This window comes from Galeopterus variegatus, unplaced genomic scaffold (genome assembly GCF_000696425.1).
Source record: "Galeopterus variegatus unplaced genomic scaffold, G_variegatus-3.0.2 Scaffold984, whole genome shotgun sequence".
NCBI classification, from domain to species: domain Eukaryota; kingdom Metazoa; phylum Chordata; class Mammalia; order Dermoptera; family Cynocephalidae; genus Galeopterus; species Galeopterus variegatus.
The window spans coordinates 448,721-470,419 of record NW_007727095.1 but is presented as its reverse complement, the minus strand read 5'-3'; the positions used below and the strand labels follow the sequence as shown (position 1 = coordinate 470,419).

At 36.6% G+C, this 21,699-nt stretch overlaps 1 protein-coding gene across 1 annotated transcript in view; it reads right to left on the bottom strand.

Annotated features, from left to right (window-relative positions):
* Positions 1-209: 209 nt before the first annotated feature.
* Positions 210-21,699, bottom strand: part of LOC103591544 (tau-tubulin kinase 2-like) — a 48,605-nt gene continuing 27,115 nt past the window's right edge. The window contains exons 2-4 of the mRNA XM_008574026.1: positions 19,805-19,943; positions 14,022-14,169; positions 210-281 (exon numbers count right to left, since the gene is read on the bottom strand). Of these exons, the coding sequence (XP_008572248.1) occupies positions 223-281; positions 14,022-14,169; positions 19,805-19,873 (276 nt within the window). The 5' untranslated portion in view covers positions 19,874-19,943 and the 3' untranslated portion in view covers positions 210-222. The remainder of the gene's footprint in view (positions 282-14,021; positions 14,170-19,804; positions 19,944-21,699) is intronic.

Sequence of the window (21,699 nt, the reverse complement as noted above, 5' to 3'; positions counted from 1 at the left end):
ATGTGGGATAACCATACTTTCTCTGAGCATGAGGGGACCCCTTTCCTGTTCCTTGAGTCGGACTTCTCCTGGTCCCTTTTTTGTCTGTATTAATGCTCACTTCCAAGTTTCAGGCTACATTAAGTTCAGGCTGGGGCATACTGGAAGAAAAAAAAAATGGTAAACTCACCGCCAGTTCAGTGGTACTTTGCATTCTGGTCTTCTTTCCCAATCTGCCTCCTACTATTTACTTTTCAGAGTCCTCAAATAGCCACTCCAAGCATTCTGTCCAGGTTTTACAGCTGCATTCAGTGGGAAAGACAGGGCGAAGTGTGCTTACTCCATCTTATCTGGAACCAGAACCTGGACTACTTTTTTTCATAACAAACTTTGTAGAACTGATTATTTAAATTACTTGTAAAATTTGATTTTAAGAAATTTAAAAATAAATAAATCCTGTAATAATCTTATTGAGGAAAAGAGAAAAAGCAAGCTAGTAGGATCACTTTTTTTTAAGCATATATACTTTTGGACATTAGTGTTTATGAAAAAGTGGAATTCTTAATTATACTTTGCTTTATTTATCTGAATCTTGTTTTACTTATGGATTTTTATAAATATTAGGACTAAATAAAATTTTTTTAAAGGAAAAAAAAGGGCTGGCTGGTTCTCAGTTGGTTAGAGCACAGCCTTGTAACAGGTTCGGATCCCATAACAGCCAGCCATGCCCCACCTCCCCCACAAAAAAAAAAGAAAAAAGAAAAAAACAGGAGTTATCAGAGGAAGCAGTTTGCAGGTGAGAGGCTATAAACTTTAAGAAACTGAAAACAGTTCAGGATGACCAGCACTCTGAGTGTAAGCCCAACAGTTTCAAGGGAAGAGGCAGGAGATGCAGGCACGGGTCATTTCAGGGTCTTATATGCTACTTTAAGGTGTCCGGCCTTCACCTGAAAAAGGGAAGGCCCTGAATTCTTTTAGCAAGGATTGGGTAGTGACACATCTGATAGGTATGCCTGAAGGTTCACTCCTGCTGCAGAACTTTAAGGTGGACAAAAAATGAGTCTTACTGACTGATTCTAAGGGGTCACACCAAGACGCAAAACAGTATATATAGTATGCTTCTACTATGGATTGAATGTCACCCTAAAACTTACTGAGGCTTGACCCCCATTGTAACCGTGTTAAGAGTGGGGAAATCCTATTATGGTAATTGAAAGACCCCTATTATGTGGGGGGCCCTTAAGAGGTAATCAGACTAGGAGAATTGTTACCACCATGAATGGATTAATCCATTGATGGTTTAATAGGTGGTAAGGTGTAGTTCTAATGGCTTTAAAAGGAGAGCAAGTGAGGTTAGTTCTCTCTTGCTCAACTATTCACCATGTGATACCTTGCTGTGGAGAGTCACCCCCAAGAATAAGGTCCTCGCCAGATGTGTTCCCTGGACTTTGGACTTCCCAGCCTTCCAAACTGTAAGAAATCAACTTTGTTTTCTCATAAACTACCCAGTTTATAAGCAACAGAAATGGACTAATACAGTTTCTATATGTTGATGAGGGGTGTAAGGGAGGGAGACTTTATATATACACACACAAATATAATCATATATATGATTATATATTTCATATATATTATTTCATATGTGTTTATGTGTACATATGTATAATAGACCTATAAATATGATTATAACACATGTAAAACATTTCTGGAAAAAAACACAAGAAACCAGTTACAGTGGTTAACTCTAGAGAAGGAAAGTGAGGGGCTGAGAGATAAAAAAACTTACTTTTCACTTTATTCTTCTGTTGTACTTGATTTAGAAATTTTTTTTTTCCTTTCTGTCTTTTTTACTGACCGGTAACGGGATCACAACCCTCGGTGTCGCGCCCGCACCAGGGACCAGCAACAGGATTGCAACCCTCGGTGTTGCGCCCGCACCGCACTCAGCCAATGAGCGGGAACTGGTCTCCACATGGGATCCGAACCCTTGGCGGGAGCGCCGCCGCGCTCCCAAGTGGCACACTCTCCAGTGCACCACCGGGCTGGCCCTTGATTTAGAAATTTTTACTGTGAACATTTACATTCCTAAAAAAGCTTGTAAAAAAAAAAAATGGAGGGAGGCCTTATGTATGACCTACATATTAGATATATATAATATTAAAGCAAGATAAAGTATGAATGAGCCTAACATTCAGTAGCACTGTTCTATCACATAGTTAGTACTCAAACACTGCTATTGATCTCCCTACAAATAAGATATTACTGTTTACAAAAGTAAGTTCATGACACAAAAGAGCTTTTAGATACATTACACTGCACTATTTTCAAGCACACAGAAATTTAAAGACAAGAGAAAGAGTAACAGTGGATGTTGAAGATATTTATAATTAACCATATAGTCTATTTTTTCTATGAAAGAGATATGTTTGCATTATTTTAAGTTTATTAAACATCAAAAGGTATAAAGGAAAAAATAAAAGATCCTCTCCTTCCCTGACCCATCTAATTCCAATACTCTCAAGGGCTTCCTGAGTTACATATGATTCCAATCTTTCTTTGTGCATAAAGAGCATATATAAATCTGCGTGTGTATGTGTATGCAGAGACACATATATATACACTATATTCCATTGCAAAGAAATGAATCTCTGCTCCTTAAAATAATCCAGACTATTCTATTCTCTACATGTCACTTTTCTATAACCAGAGTAAGAAACAAACAAATCCCAAAGCCTGCAGATAATGTTAAAACTCCCAAACAAGAAAATGTTAAAATGAACAAATGAACAGATAAAGTTCTCAGAGACCTCCTAGCACCCTTTGATGGGACAATGCAAACATTACCTCAGGGGGAAAAATGCACAGGTTGAAACAAACAAAAGAGCAGCTTATAGGTTTACACAAAGTTAAAGGATATACTGAGGATTAAGGGTGTATCCCTAACCTTTCAGAGTGAGGCTATGCTCTCCCATAAAAAGTCCCTTTGAAGTAACTTTCATAGAAGGTCTTCTATACTGGATAGACCAGAGGTCTAATCCAGAAATTACATATTTCTCATATTCTGGGGAAAGGGAGTATTCACACTTTACAGCAGTAGCTGCAGACTTCAAGCAAGGAAGGCAGAACATTTATAGTTGCTCTCCTGTAGTAGTAACCCTTCTTACCAGCTCTCAGCTTCTGCTCTGCAGCCTACAAGGCAAAAATAAAATCCAGGACCAATATTTCAGGGTTAAAAAAAAGTCCCCCCAAAATCAAACAAAATCACTTCCTCCTTATGGGCTATTAAAAAAAAAGGTAACTTTTCCCTGCAATTATATGGGTCAAGACAAATTAATTCCCAAGTATGTCTATTGAAAATAAAATTATTCAGTTATCAAACAATGGCATTTACTCTATTATTTCTTGGTATTAACAGAATCTTTACTTGCTTTTAGAGGATGTAAAGGAGAAAAATTTTAAATAATTAAATAATCCTTAATTAAATAATCCTTTAATTAATTATCTTCTTATCCAAGGGAATATATAAACAGAAAAATCTCAGTTTTCCTCAAGTTGGTGCTTTGACAGAGTACAAGAGATGATGCTAATTATTCACAGAATGAAGTAAGGGAGCTATAACAGGACAGAAAGGCTGGACAACTTTCTAGTCACTCATTGACTTAACTAGTGATTTATAAATACAACAAACTTCGTTAAATTGAACATATTATGAAGGGAACACACTTAAGAATTAGTGAAAAATGATATGCACAGAGTATTTTTTACAAAAAATGTTTTCTTACTCTTATGTATATATTTATATATCGATTGGAAGTAAGTAAACAACATATAAACTTTTAAAGATCCTAAGACTTCTTTTGATGTAAAGATATACTAAGTATAAATAAAAGTAATTTTGTGCCTGCGCTACCACTGTCCTCACGCTGTTCCTCAGATTCTGTGGCTAAATTCTGTGTCCATGAAGGATAGTCCAAGGTTTCATCCAAATATGACTGTGTCCAAGAACGCAAGCCCCAGCAGCAAGGAATTTTTAAACCTATGTTTGCAACACATTTACTGATGTCCTATTGGCCAAAGTACTTGCTATTTTGAACCCTGGTTAAGGGGCAAGATGACATTATTTACATAAATGTAAAGTTATCAGTTAGCCTGGAGCTGCAAATTTGCCACCAGATTTATACTATCCAGACCCTGAAATGCTGAGGAAGACATCAGCAAAGCTGTGTTGATCCTACCCCAAGCCAAATCAAGATCCTGCAGGACCCTAGGATAGTGTCGAGGAGGAGAACGGAGGCTGGACAGAGACTTGACGAAACCAAGCACCAGGTTTCTTGCATGGGGTGGGGGGTCAGCACAGCTCATGTCTTCCTCCCACCTGCTTTTCATTTCCTACATTCCATTCCCTCAATCCTCTCTTTAAATATCCCTCACTAAATCTGAGTCTTTGAGATGGCTTTTGTGTGATAATTCTCCTTCACTTTTACCAGACAAATGTCTTAACCTAACATCTCTACTCAGGTCACTGCTCTTCCTGAATAAAACTTGACTTCCATTTTCAAAAAAAAAAAAGTAATTTTGCAATATAATGAATTTCCAAAACATTAGACCCACCTACATGAAAAGATTAAAAATTCAAACTCTTAGGGGCTGGCTGGTTAGCTCAGTCGGTTAGAGTGCAGTGTTAAACACTAAGGTCAAGGGTTCGGCCACCAAAAAACAAAAAAAAGAAAGAAAGAAACTAGAGTTCTTAAACCAAATATAAATTATTTTCTGGAAGATCCATTACAATGAAGAGTTGAATCTCTATCTATTATGATTTTGAGACTCTAAGCTCTAGTCATCTAAAGGTGATTTTTATCAACTTCTATTTATGTACTTTCTAACAAATACTTCCAGAACCTCAATATTTCTTTTACTTACTTAGAAAAAAATCAACAATGAAGTTTATGAAGAAAATAACAACTAGAAATAGAAAAGCTCTCTTATCCTATCCTCTCACATACATTTACAAATGCATGCTATCACTAAATATGAAGCTACTTTGTGCTATCATTTTACCACTGAGCATAATATAAATAAGTTTAAATACACATAATCCCTGCCCTTTAAGAAGCTTGTAATTTAAAAGAGAATACAAATTTATTTTTAAAATAAAAAAACAAATTAAAAAGTGCACATACGAATAAAAAAAAAACAAATAATAGTACTTATTAACACCTTTTGAGAAAAGTATGACAGCCCAATAGCAAATAGTGTCCCACTAGCCATATTATGGTCTCTCAATTATTTCCTAATACAAGGAAACAGGGCTCCTGATTCTAACTATGGCAAATGGAAAATTTAAGAAAAACCTAAAATACTTTGCTATATGAGAAAACAAAAAGTCATCAGAAAATGCTAGAGTTACATGACAAGGAAACAGAAGACAACTTGAAAGGGCTTCCACTAGCCAAAAATGTGAAATTTGAGCATCAAAAAGATAATGGCTAAAATGCTTTAAAATAAAATATATAAAAATTCAAGAGTTCATGGTGATAATCAAAACAAACAAAAAACAACTCACTGATTACATAAGGGAGTATTTATCAATCTTTAGAATAATAAATACTCATTATTCTAAAGATTGATAAATAAAAGAGAAGAAAAAAAGCCTGTATTCTGCCCTTCCTATACTAATTATATTTCAAGGGAAAAACTGTGTTAACTGTGGACTTCAGTTAATAAAAATTTATCAGTATTGGCTTATCAATTTTAACAAATGTATTCCAATAATGCGAGATGTTAATAATAAGGGAAACTGGACGGCAGAGCAAGAACACTGTACTTTCTGCTCAATTCTTGTGTTAACATAAAACAGTTCTAAAAAGTAAAGACCATTAATTAAAAAAAGAAAAACTGGGAACATGGGCTTCCTCTCCAATAAGGTTCTCCATTCCATTCTTAAAACTGGTTGCCTGAGCCTATTATTTCACTTTTTCCACAATATGGATCCTCCAAGTTTTCCTAATGTTTAACATAAGTTACCTCTAATGTGTTCTAATACCATTCTTTTTGTGTGTGTGAATGATGGATAAGTGGCTAAAACTTTCTATGCTCCAATAAATGTAATTTAATGGATTCACAAAATCATTAATCATCAACTAAGCTCTCACAAAGTAGTGTCAGCCAAATTTTGATATAATAAAGAATATTTTCATTTGAAAAAAAAAAAGTCCTTATCTGTTAGAGATACATACTAAAGTATTTACAGATGATATAATGTCTAGAATTTCTTTTAAAATACTTCAGCAAGGTGGGAAAAAATGTTAAAGGAATAGGATATAGATGCAACAAGATTGGCCAAATGCTGATACTTCCTGAGGTTGAGTTTTGGATACATGAATGTTCATTATATAATTATCTCTATTTTCATTGTTCCTATATAATTCAATGTTCATTATATAATCCTATCTTTGTGTATATTTGAAAATTTCATATACATTTTATTTTATATTTAAAAACCTAAGAGGAAAGGACTTCTGGTTTGCAGTTCCACATGTGAGGAGCTTTGAAGATGTCACTCTATACTGACAAGTAAAAAGCTGAACAAATGGAAAAATCAACAACTCTTCTTAGAAGAGAAGTGAGGAGACAGGGCAAACTGCTGCCCCCAAAATTGGAAAGATAGACAGGCAGATACAGAGAATCATGACATACCAGCACAGAAGCCTCCATGGGAACCAGTGCCAGGGTAGGGAAACCTGAATTGTAATTGATGAATTGCTGAGGGCTAGGTATACACAGCCTGAGAGTTAAAACTCCATGGGCACCCAGTCATAGGGGTCTCCTGTGTTTTATGAGTTTTACCTCTAGGTTCAAGCAGGTCCTCATAGTAAATAGAGAAAAATTCCCTCACACTTCCAGTGGGGGGAGAGAAAAGGAACCATTTTGAAATATGCCAGAGCACTCTGTTCCTCTAAACTCCCGCTGGAGTTTATTGGAGTCAAACTGACCTGGAGGAAGGGAAATACCCAGCTCCAGTCCACCCTAGCCATCCTTTACCACCTAACGGGTGGGGAAGGGGGTATAGGTAGAGAACTGAGAAGCACTTAGGAAGTTCACAGTCCAGAGGCATAGGCTCACTAAAATACTGAGACCTAATCATGGAACTATAGAAAGCTTCCTGTCTCCCCACACCTTGCCACATTACTAAAGGTTGATTTACAGCAGTTCCTTTTATGCGATACATTATATCTAGCTATCAAGAAAGTACAAAGCATACTCAAAGGCAAAATACACAATATGGGGGCCGAGCCTGTGGCGCACTCCAGAGAGTGCGGCGCTGGGAGCTCAGCAGCGCTCCCACCGCGGGTTCGGATCCCATATAGGGATGACCGGTGCGCTCGTAGCACTCACTGGCTAAGCGCGGTGTGGCCGGTCTCAAAAAGGACAAAAAAAAAAAAAAAAACCACAATATGCAGTGACAGAGAAAACATCAGAACCAGACATGGCAGGAATATTGGAATTATCAGAGCAGGAATTTAAAACAACATTGATTAATATGCTAAGGGATCCAAAGGATAAAGTAGACAGAATGCAAAAAGAGATAGGCAATGTAAACAGAGACATGGAAATTCTAGGAAAGAACTAAAAAGAAATGCTAGAGATCAATAACACTGTAACAGAAATGATGCATGCCTTCCAAGGGCTTATCAGTAGACAGACACACTTGAAGAAAAAAATGTCTCTGAGCTTGAGGATATCTATCAATAGCAACCTTCAAAACAGAAAATAAAACAAAGAATGAAAAGAAAAAAAAGAAAAGAAAAGAAGATAATATCCAAGGACTGTGGGACAACCACAAAAGATATAATTTACACATAATGGGAATACCAGAAGGAAAAGAGAGAGAGAAAGGGACAGATGAAATATTTGAATCAATAATGACTGAGAAGTTTCCCAAATTAATGTCAGACACCAAACCACAGATCTAGGAAGCTCAGAGAATGCCAAGCAGGATAAGTACCAAAAAACCTATACCTATGCATATTGTTTTCAAACTACAAAAAAATCAAAGATAAAGAAAAAAAAATCTGAAAGAAGACAGAGGAAAAATATACCTTACTTATAGAGGAACAAAGACAAGAATTGAATCTGACTTCTCCCGAGAAAACTTGCAAGCAAGGAGAGTAGAATGAAATATTTAACGTGTTGAGAGAAAACACCCCACAATCTAGAACTCTGTAGCCTGTAAAATTATCCATCAGAAATGAAGGAAAAACAAAGACTTTCTCAGACAGACAAAAACTGAGGTAAATTGTTGCCAGTAGACTTGTCTTGCAAGAAATGTTGGAAGTTCTTTAGAGAGAAGAAAAATAATATAGGTCAGAAACTCAGATCTGGGGCCGGCCCGGTGGCGCACTGCTACAGTGCGCCGATTGGAAGCGCGGCAGCGCTCCCGCTGAGGGTTCGGATCCCACAAACAGACCGGTTCCCACTCACTGGCTGAGCGAGGGGCAGGCACAGCACCGAGGGTTGCAATCCCGTTGCCGGTCCCGGTCCGGTACGGGCGCGACACTGAGGGTTGCGGTCCGTTGCTGGACACGAAAAAAGACAAAAAGGAAAAAAAAAAAAAGAAACTCAGATCTGCACTGAAGAAGGAAAAAGTCAAAGTCAAAAAAAATTTTTTATTTTTCTTCTTAATTACACTAACAGATATCATTTCTTTAAAATAATAATAGTGGGGCCGGCCTGTGGCTCACTCGGGAGAGTGCGTTGCTCATAACACAAGGCCACAGGTTCGGATCCCATATAGGGATGGCCGGTTTGCTCACTGGGTGAGTGTGGTGCTGACAACACCAAGTCAAGGGTTAAGATCCCCTTACCGGTCATCTTAAAAAAAAATAAAATAAATAATAATAATAATAATAATAATAGTGACAAGGTATTCAATTATGTATGCTTATGTATGTGTGTGAGTGTTTGTATGTATGCTTATATATGTTTTTGTATAAGTGAAATGAATGACAGCAATGATACAAGGGTCAGGAGGGGGAATTAGGATTATTTTCTTATTATAAAGTACTCATACTACCTGCGAAGTGGCATAGAATTACTTGAAAGTGGACTTGGATTAGTTATAAATGTATATTGTAAAATCTAAAGCAATCACTAAAAAAAGTAATAAAAAAAGATAGCTATATGCTAAGAATAGAGAGAAGATGGAATCATGTAAAATGCCCAATTAAAACTAAAAAAGGTAGAAAAAGAGTAGATGACAAAAATGGAAACAAACAACAAGGCAACAAACAGAAAACAGTAACAGTACAAATATGGGAGATGTTAATGTAACTATACCAACAATCATTTTGAACATCAGTGGTCTAAATGCACCAAATAAAAAAGATTGAACAGAGTGGATTAAAAAACAACACCCAACTATATGGTGTCTATAAGGAACCCACTTTAAATATAAAGTAAATGGGTGGAGAATTATGTACCTAAAACTCAAAAGAAAGGAGAAATCGCCACATTAATTTCAGACAGAGCAGACTTCAGGGCAAGGAAAATTATTAGGAATAAAGAAAGGCATTACATAATAATAAAGGGGTCAATTCTCCAAAAAAGCCATATAGTATGCACCTAAAAACACCTAGAAATGTATATGCTTCTAACAACAGAGCTTCAAATTACACGAGGCAAAAAGTGATAAAACTGCAAGTAGAAGCAGATGAATGTACTATTACAGCTAAAGACTTCAACACCCCTCTATCAAAAATGAACAGATCCAGTAGGCAGAACATCAGTAAAGACAGAGGTGAACTCCACAACACCATCAACTAATTGAATATAATTGACATCTATAAACTATTTCACACAACAACAGCAGAAAACACATTCTTCTCAAGCTCAGATTATTCACCAAGATAGACCACATTCTGAGCCATAAAACATAATAACAAATTTAAAAGAACAGAAATCATATAATGTCTGCTCTTAGACCACAATGGAATTAAACTAGAAAGATAACTGGAAAATCCCCAAATACTTGAAGATAAAACAACACATGGATCAAAGAAGAAATCTCGAGAAAATTTAAAGTATTTTGTACTACATGAAAATAAAAACAGAACTTATCAAAATTTGTGGATGCAATGAAAACAGTGCTTGAAGAGGAATTTATAGTATTGAATGCATATATTAGGAAAGAAAAATATCTAAAATCAGTAATCTAAGTTTCCACCTTAGAAAATTAAAAAATGAGCAAATTAAATCCAAAGCAGAAAAGAAATGATAAAAATGAGAGCAGAAATCAATGAAATATTGAAAATCAACAGAAAAAAAAATCAGTGAAACCAAAGCTGGTTCTTTGAAAATATTAGTAAAATTGATAAGCCTCTAGCCAGGCTAACTAAGGAAAAAAGAAGGAGCGCACAAATAACTAATACCAGAAATGAAAGAGGGTCACTACGTATCCCAGGGACCTTAAAAGGATAATAAAGGAATACTATTAACAACTCTGTGCCCACAAATTGAATAACCTAGATGAAACAGACCAATTCCTTGAAGGCCACAATCTGCCAAAACTCAAACAAAAAGAAATGGACAATATGAATGTCTTATCTATTAAAGAAATTAAATCAATAATTAATAACCTCCTCAAACAGAAAGCACAGGTACAGATGGCTTCACTTGATGAATTCTACAAACATTTAAGGAAGAAATTATACCAGTTCTCTACAATTTCTTCCAGAAGACAGAAGCAGAGGAAATACTCCTTAACTCATTCTATGATATCAGCGTTATCCTAAGACCAAAACCATACAAAGACATTACATGGTAGATACATGTCATTGTATATTTGTCAAACCCACAGAATGTACAACAACAAGAGTGGACCATATTGTAACCCATGGATTTTGGGTGATAATGATGTGTCAGTGTACATCCAACAATCAACAAATGTACCACTCTGGTGGGGGATGTTGATAATGAAGGAAGCTATGCACATGTGAGGGCAGGTGATATTCCTCTGTATCTTCCTCTCAATTTTGCTGTGAACCTAAAACTGCTCTAAAAAACAAGGCCTCTTAAAATTAGGGGAAAAAGCAAATTGAAGATCTTCCTATCTCACTTCAGGATTCTAGACATGTGCCAGGAGACTTACTACTCCTCTTACAACAGCACTGCAAATAAAACAATATTTACTAAAAAGAAAAAAGAAGTAGAGTGGTTTGTTGAGATACAGTACAAGAGATTATGAGATGGAGAAGTGAAGACAGGCAGGCTATTACTATAAAGCATTTAAGGTGGGAGAGAAGAGAGAAAAAACAATCTAACAGCCTATGGAGGTAATTATCCCCTTTGCACATTTTCAAATCAAATAAACTGAAAAACAAAGGATGAAGATAGTCACTAATGGAGAGAAGAAAGAGACACAAATAAATGGTTATACAGAGATGTATCTCTAAACAATGATAACCAAAAAGAAACGCTTAATAAGTTTTATGGCTCTACTTATTAGGGACAATTTAGAGAATAATAACTGATGTAGAAGTACTGCCTAATAAGCCTCAATAATAGATGGTTTAGTTTACAAGTGACTAAAACATTCAAATACATTTGTAAAAACTAAGTAAAATTGAAGAGTCCAGCTTGATTCAATAGAGAATTACAGATTGCACCCAGAATATTTCAGAGAGCTTTGAAAAGAGAGTAATATGATGTAGTGTGGTGAAGGGCACTCAGAAGAAAATATATAGTTAGAGCATGGTGTTGTTATAAAACCAAGGTCAAGGGTTCGCCAAAAAAAAAAAAAAGAAGAAGAAAATATGGGGTAAAATGCTAAGGCCTTCACACTTTAGGGCCAATGAGAAAGGAACATACTAGTAATGAGAGTTTTGCATGAGCTGAGGAAATCTAGGTGTGTTAAGTACAGGAAAGACTGCACAAAAGAGAACTGAGGGAATCTCAGAAAGGGAATTATGTCAATTTTGAGAAGGGGGATTAATTTATTAAAAGGAGCAATACTCGGGTTCAGGCTAAATTCATAATAAAATATCTTTTTATCTTGTAAAGAACCAAATCCTTACATCAGCTATTAAAACTTGAACACCAGCTTAAAAACAACCAAGCCTATAAAGGTTTGACATTTGGTTATATACCTTTTCCTTAAACACTAGGCCTTTTCATTGGTGTCATACAGTAAGAAGTCATTATGCCAACAGTAAGGCAAGAGCAGCTCAGCCCCATAAAAATGTTCTCAAAAGAGTCTGGATTTCAAAGCACCCTCAACAAAAAGAAGTTGTAGTTGTAAGGTATAATATGCAGCAGGCATAAGTTAAGAAGCCAAAAGAAGAGACAGAGTCAAGGGCTTTCTCATTGAAATATAAACCAGAGTATTAAAAACCTATTTATTTTTGGAAAATAAAGCGTTCTGAGAAATAGCATGCCATATGGTTACAAGCAGGTAGGAAAAACATTTTAGATAATAATATGAAAAGTTAACAGACAAAAGGAAAGGAGAGAGCTAGCACCCAAGGGTCTTCAAGTCATTCATAAAAGGTAGTAAACTGATCTTCAAGCTTTATAACATAGAATCCTGAGTAAACCATGGCCAAAACAGGATGGAGAACCTCCTGAAGAAACTGCAGAGCTGTATCCTGCCTCACCCAGAAGCATCTCCGCAGGGCCTAGTAGGAGAAAGACAGGTGAAGTGGCACTGTCCAGGCCAGGCTGATACTAACATACCCATTATGGGCTTGGCTGAGAGTAGAACAGATATCCTGAGATCTGTGCAACCCAGGAAGAGGTAGCTCCAAATGCACCTGTTTGTGGTCTCTACATCACTGAATCAAGAACAACTCAAGAGAAATAGAGAGAAGGGAGGAAAGATGAGATAAAGAGAGAGCCATCTTTTTCTCCATTCTTCCTTCTCCGATTATTTATTTTTTTAGTAGTGACAATGGATGTTGATCTATCCACTGACTTCTTGATTTACCATGTTGTGGGAAAGCTAAGTTTGAGCTATAAATGACTATTAAACAGTTCTATAATTTTATTAGCATCGTGATCTAATCAACTGAGCCAACTGGTAAAGAAACTTGAGAAATTGGAAAGCTTAGGGCAAAGGGCAATGATCATGCCTATTTAATTTTGTTTCAGATCAAACATTAAAATATCAGTAATATCAGAGTATGTCATTAAACTAAGAACACAAAGATGAACACAAATCTAGTGTTTTACAACACTGGATTGATGGCAGAAAAAAAATGATGTCCTTATAGTAAAAATATAGGGACCCAAGAGTAAAATGGACCTCAAAAATGACAACAGAACCAGAAAGAGGTTATTCTGTGAAACTGAAGTTAATGACAATCAACACAAAACAAATACTGTTATTTTTAACATATCCTTCAGGGTGATTTGAAGGCAGACTCCTTAATGTGATTAAAGCATGTTTAACATTGGTTGTTTAAAAAAAAGGCATTTGAGTCTTCTCTTCTAGCCATTTGAGAACATACAATAAATTGTTGTTAATTATAGATGGCTAGGACTACTGTATACCACTAGAACTATTTTTCCTATCTAGTTCAGCTCAAATGTTCTCATCACAAAGAAATGATAAATTTTTTGTGATGATGAATATGCTAACTACCCTGATTTAACCATTACACATTATATACATGTATTAAAATATAACTCTATATCCCATAAATATGTACAATACATTTCAATTAAAAAGTAAAATCCTTAAAGAAAAAAACAAGGGAAATTTACTACAGCAGACTTTGGCAACACTTTCTAAAGCAGTGGAATATTTCTGCTAATTCGCTTCCTCTCATCTTTACCATGAAAAGAAATTCCAAGGTCAAATTATTTTAAGCAATCACACATTTCTATCTCTACTATCTAGTGACAAAATTTCCAAGAGAAAAAATGCTCAGCATATTTATACCTAGCTGACACCAGACTATTCAGCTAGCAGTTAATCAAGGTTCAGAAAGATAACAATAATTATTACCATACAAATTGTATACTACATATCATACAAAGCAGCTTACCTTGTAGTTTTTTCAAAACAGCAAACTCCATTTTCAGAACTTGTTTTGGTTGTTGAGCTGATTCCACCTTCAGTGCCACATTTTCCCTGGTGACCATGTCCAAGGCATCGTAAATTTCTCCAAAGCCTCCACCCCCAATCTTTCTCAACTGCACAGAAAATAAGAACACACACACTCAAAATTACCAGAAGATTCTAATTGGAAAGCAATTCTTCTCTTATATTTAGAAAATAAAATATAATTTTACTATCTTTATTTTATGATGAAATATTTCAATATTGTTAAATTAACTGTCTATGCCAAGAAGAAAACAAATGCCTGGAAATAACATTAAAACTTTTTCCAGCAGGTTTGTCCACAAAAAGTAATGAAATTATTTCAGCAACAAACAATTTTAAAACTTAGTCTACAGCCAGCATCAAAAATGTCACAAAAAATACAATATCTGAAAGAATCACTTTCCACAAATGCCATTCAATAACCAGATTTGTTGTTTTAATTCTAAGGCAGCCTTTGCTGGCAGTCTTTTTCAACCATGAAATCCTTATGCCAATTGAAATTCTATTTGGAACCAATCTGAGAGGATGTGGAAAGGAGAGTGGAGCCAAAGAGAATTTACCCTCCTCTCTGAGGCAATTAACAGGTCACAGAGCAGGCAGACAGCTCCTGTTCTAAACTATCTCAAGTTCATTATACAACTATATGTTCAAATAACAGTAAACTCTAATCAATTTAAGCACTTTCATCAAACATTTAATATTCTTCCTCATAAAACATGCTAGCTTAACTGAAGAACATCAGGATCTTTGGGTATTATAAGCAAATTTTGAAGGGCTAGTGACAACTGGACCTGTAGGGCTCTGAAAAACTGGGGTGAGTGTGGGTGGGTGATATACTTCAAGCTAGTTACATCAAGAAATTAGCTCTCTTCTTTTTTCCTGAAACTAGGTCTTCCTCTCCTTAACATATTATCAAACATCTAGGATGTGATATAACGTAGCAAATCATCACAGGCCTACAGGGTCCTAAATCCTAACCATCCAAGAGGCCTAGCTTATGTTCTATTTCTTTCTCTACTGGATCTTCACTGATTACCACATCTAGGCTAATTTCTTTATCCTCTGAATTTCTATGATAATTATTTGTTTAATCATTCAATTAATCATCTTACTAGGCAATACCTCAGATATCACTTGTATTATACAGCTTTTTAACTCTTATGCTGCTTAACTTTCCAGTCAATATCCTACCCCACTACAGAGAAACTTAGCTTCTTCAAAGAATGAGTGACTTGTTCTATTTCTTTGTGTCCCCCGTAGCATTTGGCAAAGTGCTAACTATATAATTATTGCTTAAGAACTATTTATTGCTTTGTGTATATGAGCCATAATCCTTCTTTATTTTCGTTTGGTGATAAAAAGGGAATACTATGAGGAAGTAAAGGAAGAGTTTGGGATTTAAAAAAAAGTTCCAGGGCCGGCCCTGTGGCTCACTCGGGAGAGTGCGGTGCTGATAACACTAAGGCCACGGGTTCGGATCCCACATAGGGATGGCCGGTTGGCTCACTGGGTGAACGTGGTGCTGACAGCACCAAGTCAAGGGTTAAGATCCCCTTACCAGTCATCTTTTAAAAAAAAAAGTTCCAGAAATATTCAGTTAAATAAGTTACTCTTTTTTGGGCCTGATTGGTCCTTACGATTCTTTATATTTTGTCCATTAACACACAGCCTAGTGTAACTTTAAAAATTCATCAATAGTACCAAAGGGATATCCTTCTAATTATGGACTAATGAGAAGTGGCTTCATGTTTTACCTCACAAAAAACTTACTAAATGACAGAACAAAAAATATAGGCTGAAGTGAATGTTTTTGCTCCTTAGTTTATTCCTGTAATGCCATTTGAACATTAGTAGAGCATTAAGTTTTTTATTGGCTTAACAAAGACCTAAGACATTACCAATGCTTATGAGGGAAAAAGTCAGAGGCAGTTTAGTATGATAGGGCTACACAAATTGAGAAAGAATAGAGGTAAGACCTGTGGCAGATTGTACTTTCCAAAGATGGCCACAACCCTGGGGGATCCAAGGCATGGAGCCAGGGACCAGACCCCCTCCCACAACCAGGCACACTGCGCCAGGGCCTTGGGCCCACCTGGGGACCTGAGTCATGGAAAAGGGGATTGGAACAGCCCCCCGCCCACAACCAGGCACACCACCAGCACCTCAGGGCCCACCCAGGGATCCAAGGTATGGATCCGGGGACCAGACACTCCCCACAACCAGGCACATTGCCAGCACAAAGGAGGATGCCAAAAACATCACTTCCATGTGGGTGGCCCACCACAGCCACCACTATAACCATGGCTGCCACGAAAGCAGCTAGATGCCACAACCACCACACAGATGGTCTGCTAGCCACTGGAGTGCATTGACACAAGGAGAATCACCAGCAGAGATAGAAAAGAAGAGGACGTCTCTCTCCACAAAGCCCATTTCAGAGTGACAGAAGAAGCATCTGCTCTATTATAATACTGGGGGACCTGATCACACCTCTCAGCATTGGACAGATCATCTAGGCAACAAATCAACAGAGTAACCATTATTCTTTCAGAAAGAGAGAAGAAATAAATGTAGGGTAATGGGGAGGGGGGGAGAAACTGGACAAGGGGCCTAAAGAATAATTACGATTTATAACAATACATATGCTAGTAATATTGATTTGATCAACATATCTCAATGTTGAACCCCAAAAATTTGTATAACCAATTTTGATTCAATAAAAATTAAAAAAAAACAAAAACAGAAATGGCTACAACAATATCACCCATCCTTGCTCCTCTTTAATGTGAAGAAAACCCGCCACACTGAAGAAGGAAATATGACCTTGCTACTACCCCATCAAGAGGTAGAGTCCACTTTCTTTTTTCTTTTTTTCCTCTTTTTTTTGTCTTTTTTCGTGACCGGTAACGGGATCGCAATCCTCGGTGTCGCGCCCGCACCGCGCTCAACCAGTGAGCGGACCGGTCTCTATATGGGAACCGAACCCTCGGCGGGAGCACCGCCGCACTCCCAAGCGCCGCACTCTACCGAGTGCGCCACCGGGCTGGCCCTAGAGTCCACTTTCTCTTTTGTTTAAATCTGGGTGAATCTTGTGACCGCTTTAACCAACAGAACATGGCAAAGTCACACTATGACAGTTCTGAGGACAGCTCTAGTATCTTCCATTTCTTTTCTCTTCAAAGCCAGCCACCATGGAAAATGTGTGGCCATCCTGAGAAGCCATAACCATATGGAGATGCCCTAGAAAATCAGCCACCAGTGTTGGAGGTGGTAGGGAGAGCTAAAGTGCCCTAAGGTATAAGACAAATAAGTGAAGAAGCCATTTGGAAGTGGATTCTCCAAACCAACCAATCCTGCAAGTGCCACATGGCTAAGAGACAAATCACCCAGGTGAATTCTTCTCAAATTCCTAATCCACAAAATTGTGAGCAAAATAAAATGATGTATTAAGCCTCTAAATTTTGATGGTTTGTTACATAATAGATAACTAAAACACCATCCTTAACACTGAGCCTGTGATTTCTTACTAAAAATGCCACTATTAAGTGCGGTGTTGATAACACCAATGTCAAGGGTTTGAATTCCCTCACTGGCCAGCCGTCAAAAAAAAAAAAAAAAAAAAGCCACTATGCTTCCCAAATTTGGGGATAAGTTCCATAAATACATTAACACTAATTATTAGGAAAGGAGAACCACGCCAGGCAGAGGTTTATCTGTCACCTTTGGATATGTCTACTGGAGAACGGCCAACCCTTATCATAGTACTTAGTATAATGCTCCCACCAAAGCAGCACTGGTGTCTGACTTATGTAAAAGATTACCAACTGTTGGGATCATTTAGTATCAGCCATTAAAAGATTATTAGGATCACGTCAAAAGAACTCAGGAGACAACCTGAAGGATGTCTCCCCTTAGTCAAAGTAGACAATTTGAACATCTATAAGGCCAATAACTACAATGAACTAAAACGTATCAAATATGTTTATATCCATGAATTCTTAATAATATTAAAAAACAAATCTCATTGATCACTTTTGGAGGATGCTAGGAAACCAATTCATTATTTTAAAAACTGGTAAATTAAAAAAAACAAGCAAGCATTTATCTTGCTTTCCTAATTAAACTGTATCTCAGGACAATCAAATAGTTGATGACAGGTAATTTCTTTTTATAAATATATTTCAACTAATAAATGAAAGAATGATACAACATCACCAATTTGCAATCCCTAACGAATTAATAGACCTAGGCAATGATCATCAATAGCTGCTAACACCACAAAAAAAAATGGAAAATAATACATTATATGCCTCCTAGTGAAAGCTCACAATATCATTTATGGAAAAAAAAAAAAAGCCCCCACTTCAAAAAACAAACTTGAACACAGATCTAAGCAAGCCTCTAGCTATAACTACCAATTTACATGAAATACATAAGACAGGGAAGAATGTTAACACCACATTAAAGCAATCAGCAAAATTTAAACCATGAGAAGTTCTACCAACAAATCACCTAATTTCTTCAGTAAATAAATTATAAAGAAAAAAATATTGATGAAGAGAAATCTAGAAATTAAAAGAAACATAAGTGATGTCAAACAACTGCAACATCCAGACCATATTTGGATATTGATTCAAACTGTTAAAAATTTACAAAACAACCAGAGAAATGTGGAAATTGAAAGAATATTAAATGATATCAAGAAATTACTACTTTTTTAGGTGTGATAATATTATGATTACATTTTTTAAAAAGAAATCTTTACCTTTTAGAGACAGACAACGAAGTATGTACAGAAGAAATGCTAAGGTTAAAGATCACTTCAAGATATTATGGGAGTGATATGAAAGAGATGAAATAAGATTAACCATAATTGTTGACTGTTTAAGCTGGGTCATGAGTACATGGAGGTTCATTATATCCATCTATTTTTATGTACACGTACAATTTTCCTTAATAAAAAGTTAAAAAATAAAGAACGAGTAGTTCACTGTACTTTCAAACATTATATTTTTTGTATTTGTTCTTTCCCTAAGTACATTTATTTACCTTACTCAATATTAGGTATTGAAACTTAGGATAATTTATTACTATATGAAACAAGAGAAGGAATTAGGGCATAAACAATCATAAGAAAATATCAGAAAATAACTGCTTTAGGCATATAAGAAATGAATGTATTATTTCCTGTAGTGGATTGAATTATGTCACCCCAAAACTCCCTGAAGCTTGAATTGTGTCCCCCAAGTTTTATGTGTTAGAAACTTAGGCCCCACTGTAACTGTTAAGAGGGTGAGATATCCTATTATGGTAATTGAAAGATGGAGCCTTGAATAAGTGATTTAATTGTAGGACTGTGCAGTAGTGAATGGATTAAAGATGGTGGTCAGGGGCGTGGTTCTGAGGGCTTCAAAAGAAGAGAGTCTGCCTTTTGCTCTCTCTGCTCCCACCGTCTTGCAATGAGGGACCCCTGGGTCACTGTCACCACCACCAGATGGGCTTTGGTCTTCTCAGCCTCAGAAACTGTAAGCAATAAATTTCATTTTCTTTATAAATCACCCAGTTCAGTGTGCTTTGTTATAAGCCATAAAAACAGACTAATACATTTCCTAATTGAAATGCTATTTTATCAGGATACCAAAAATTTCCTTCCTCACATGTACCCTCTCTCTCTCTCTCTCTCTCCTCTCTCTCTCTCTCTCTCCCTCTGAGATGTATACTTACCACTTTCCATCTTTCTTTGACCAGGATTCCAACACTCAGGATATCCGGCTGCTCTCCTCCCCCACTCATTGCAATACACTGATATGGTGAACAGCTAGCTACACAGGATTCCAGCTCCCAAGGATGGTTTCCATTTAACCTAAAACAAAAGAAATAGCAGCAACATATAAGGGCTAACTAATTAACAGAAATAACATTCCAGCTCCAAGAAGCACTACTAATCCTATATATTAATTAGGTTGCTGTCTTGGAAAAGAGGGGGAAAAAATCCACAAGCTTTCCAAAAACTGTTTAATGCATATAAAAAAAGCAAATATCTTTCCATTACAGATGCCAAATGAGATAGCTAGACTTTATAAAAATATCAAAAAACAGAAATTATTTACATTAACTGAGATTGCTAGACTATAGGGTGTCAATGGCACTTGACCCAGACTGACCACTATTTTGAGTACAACATACTGCTGAAGAAAAAGACATGATAACTAATTTACAACAGCATATAGTTTAATAGGTTGTAACTTAGATCTTAACATCATTAGAGCTAACAATATTTTAATATTACAAAATGCACTTAAAATGCATAGGAAATAAACAAACACAAAAACAGGCTATTGATCAATCCTGATACAATCACATTGTAAGAAAAAGAGGATAATTGTAAAATGGGCTGGCCAGTTAAGCTCAGTTAAGTTAGAGCATGGTACTGACAACACCAAGGTCTGGGATTCAATCCCTGTACCCACCAGCTGCCCCCCCCCCAAAAAAAAAAAAAAAAGATATAAAATGAATAGCATACCTGTAGAAAATGAAGATACAGCAGAAAAATATGGCCTAAAGGAGATGAAAACTGTAACCTAGTCCAGGAACAAGAGATACATTGATAGAGTCATTTTCAGGATATATTGTTCAGTGAAAAAAAGCAAGATGCAGCAAAGGGTTTACAGTATGCTACCTTTTGTGTAAAAGGGAGGTATATGTTGAGTATATGTAAATATTGGCTTTTCTTTTTATTTATTTATTTTTGGTGGCTGGCTGGTACAAGGATCAAACTCTGGACTTTGGTGTTAGCAGCATCACACACTAACCAACTGGGCTAATCGGCCAGCCCCTTGCTTTTATTATTAAAAAAAAGAAAGGAAAAGAAAAAAGGGAGTATAAGCTAAAAAGTGATGGAAATTATTCTCCATAGCAGCACAGTTCAGCATATTTTTTTAGTAAAGGGCTATTTAGGCTTTGCAGGCCATATATTCTATTCAACTCATGCATTCTACTCAACTTTGCCTGTGGAGCACAAAAGAAGCCATAGATAATATGCAAACGAATGAGTGGGGCTATGTTCCAAAAAAATTTTATTTACAAAATAAAAAGTACTTGTACTTGGCCAAATTTGGCCTGCAGCCTGTTGTTTACCAACCTTTATTCATTAGAAAGGAAAAGAGGATGGAGCGGATAAGGATGAAGCCAGACTTCTGTGACTACCTGTGACATAGTTTTGATTTTGGAACCATGTAAATGTTTTACATAAGACAAAAATGTTGTCTGTACTCCAAATTCAAGAAAGGACCATAGTAACAAGTAATCATCAGAACTGGCTTTAAACTCATCCTGGTCTATTAATGATAGCTATGTATGAGTGATCCACTTCAGAAAGTCAACCAATCAATAACAGCCATGCTTCATAATCATATTTGTATAACAAAAGATAAGCCAATTGGGCCGGCCCGGTGGCGCACTGCGCTAATGCGCCACTTGGGAAGCGCGGAGGCGCTCCCGCCGAGGGTTCGGATCCCACATACAGACGGGTTCCTGCTCACTGGCTGGGCGAGGCGCAGGGGCAGCACTGAGGGTTGCGATCCCGTTGCCGGTCCCGGTCCGGTGCGGGGGCGACACTG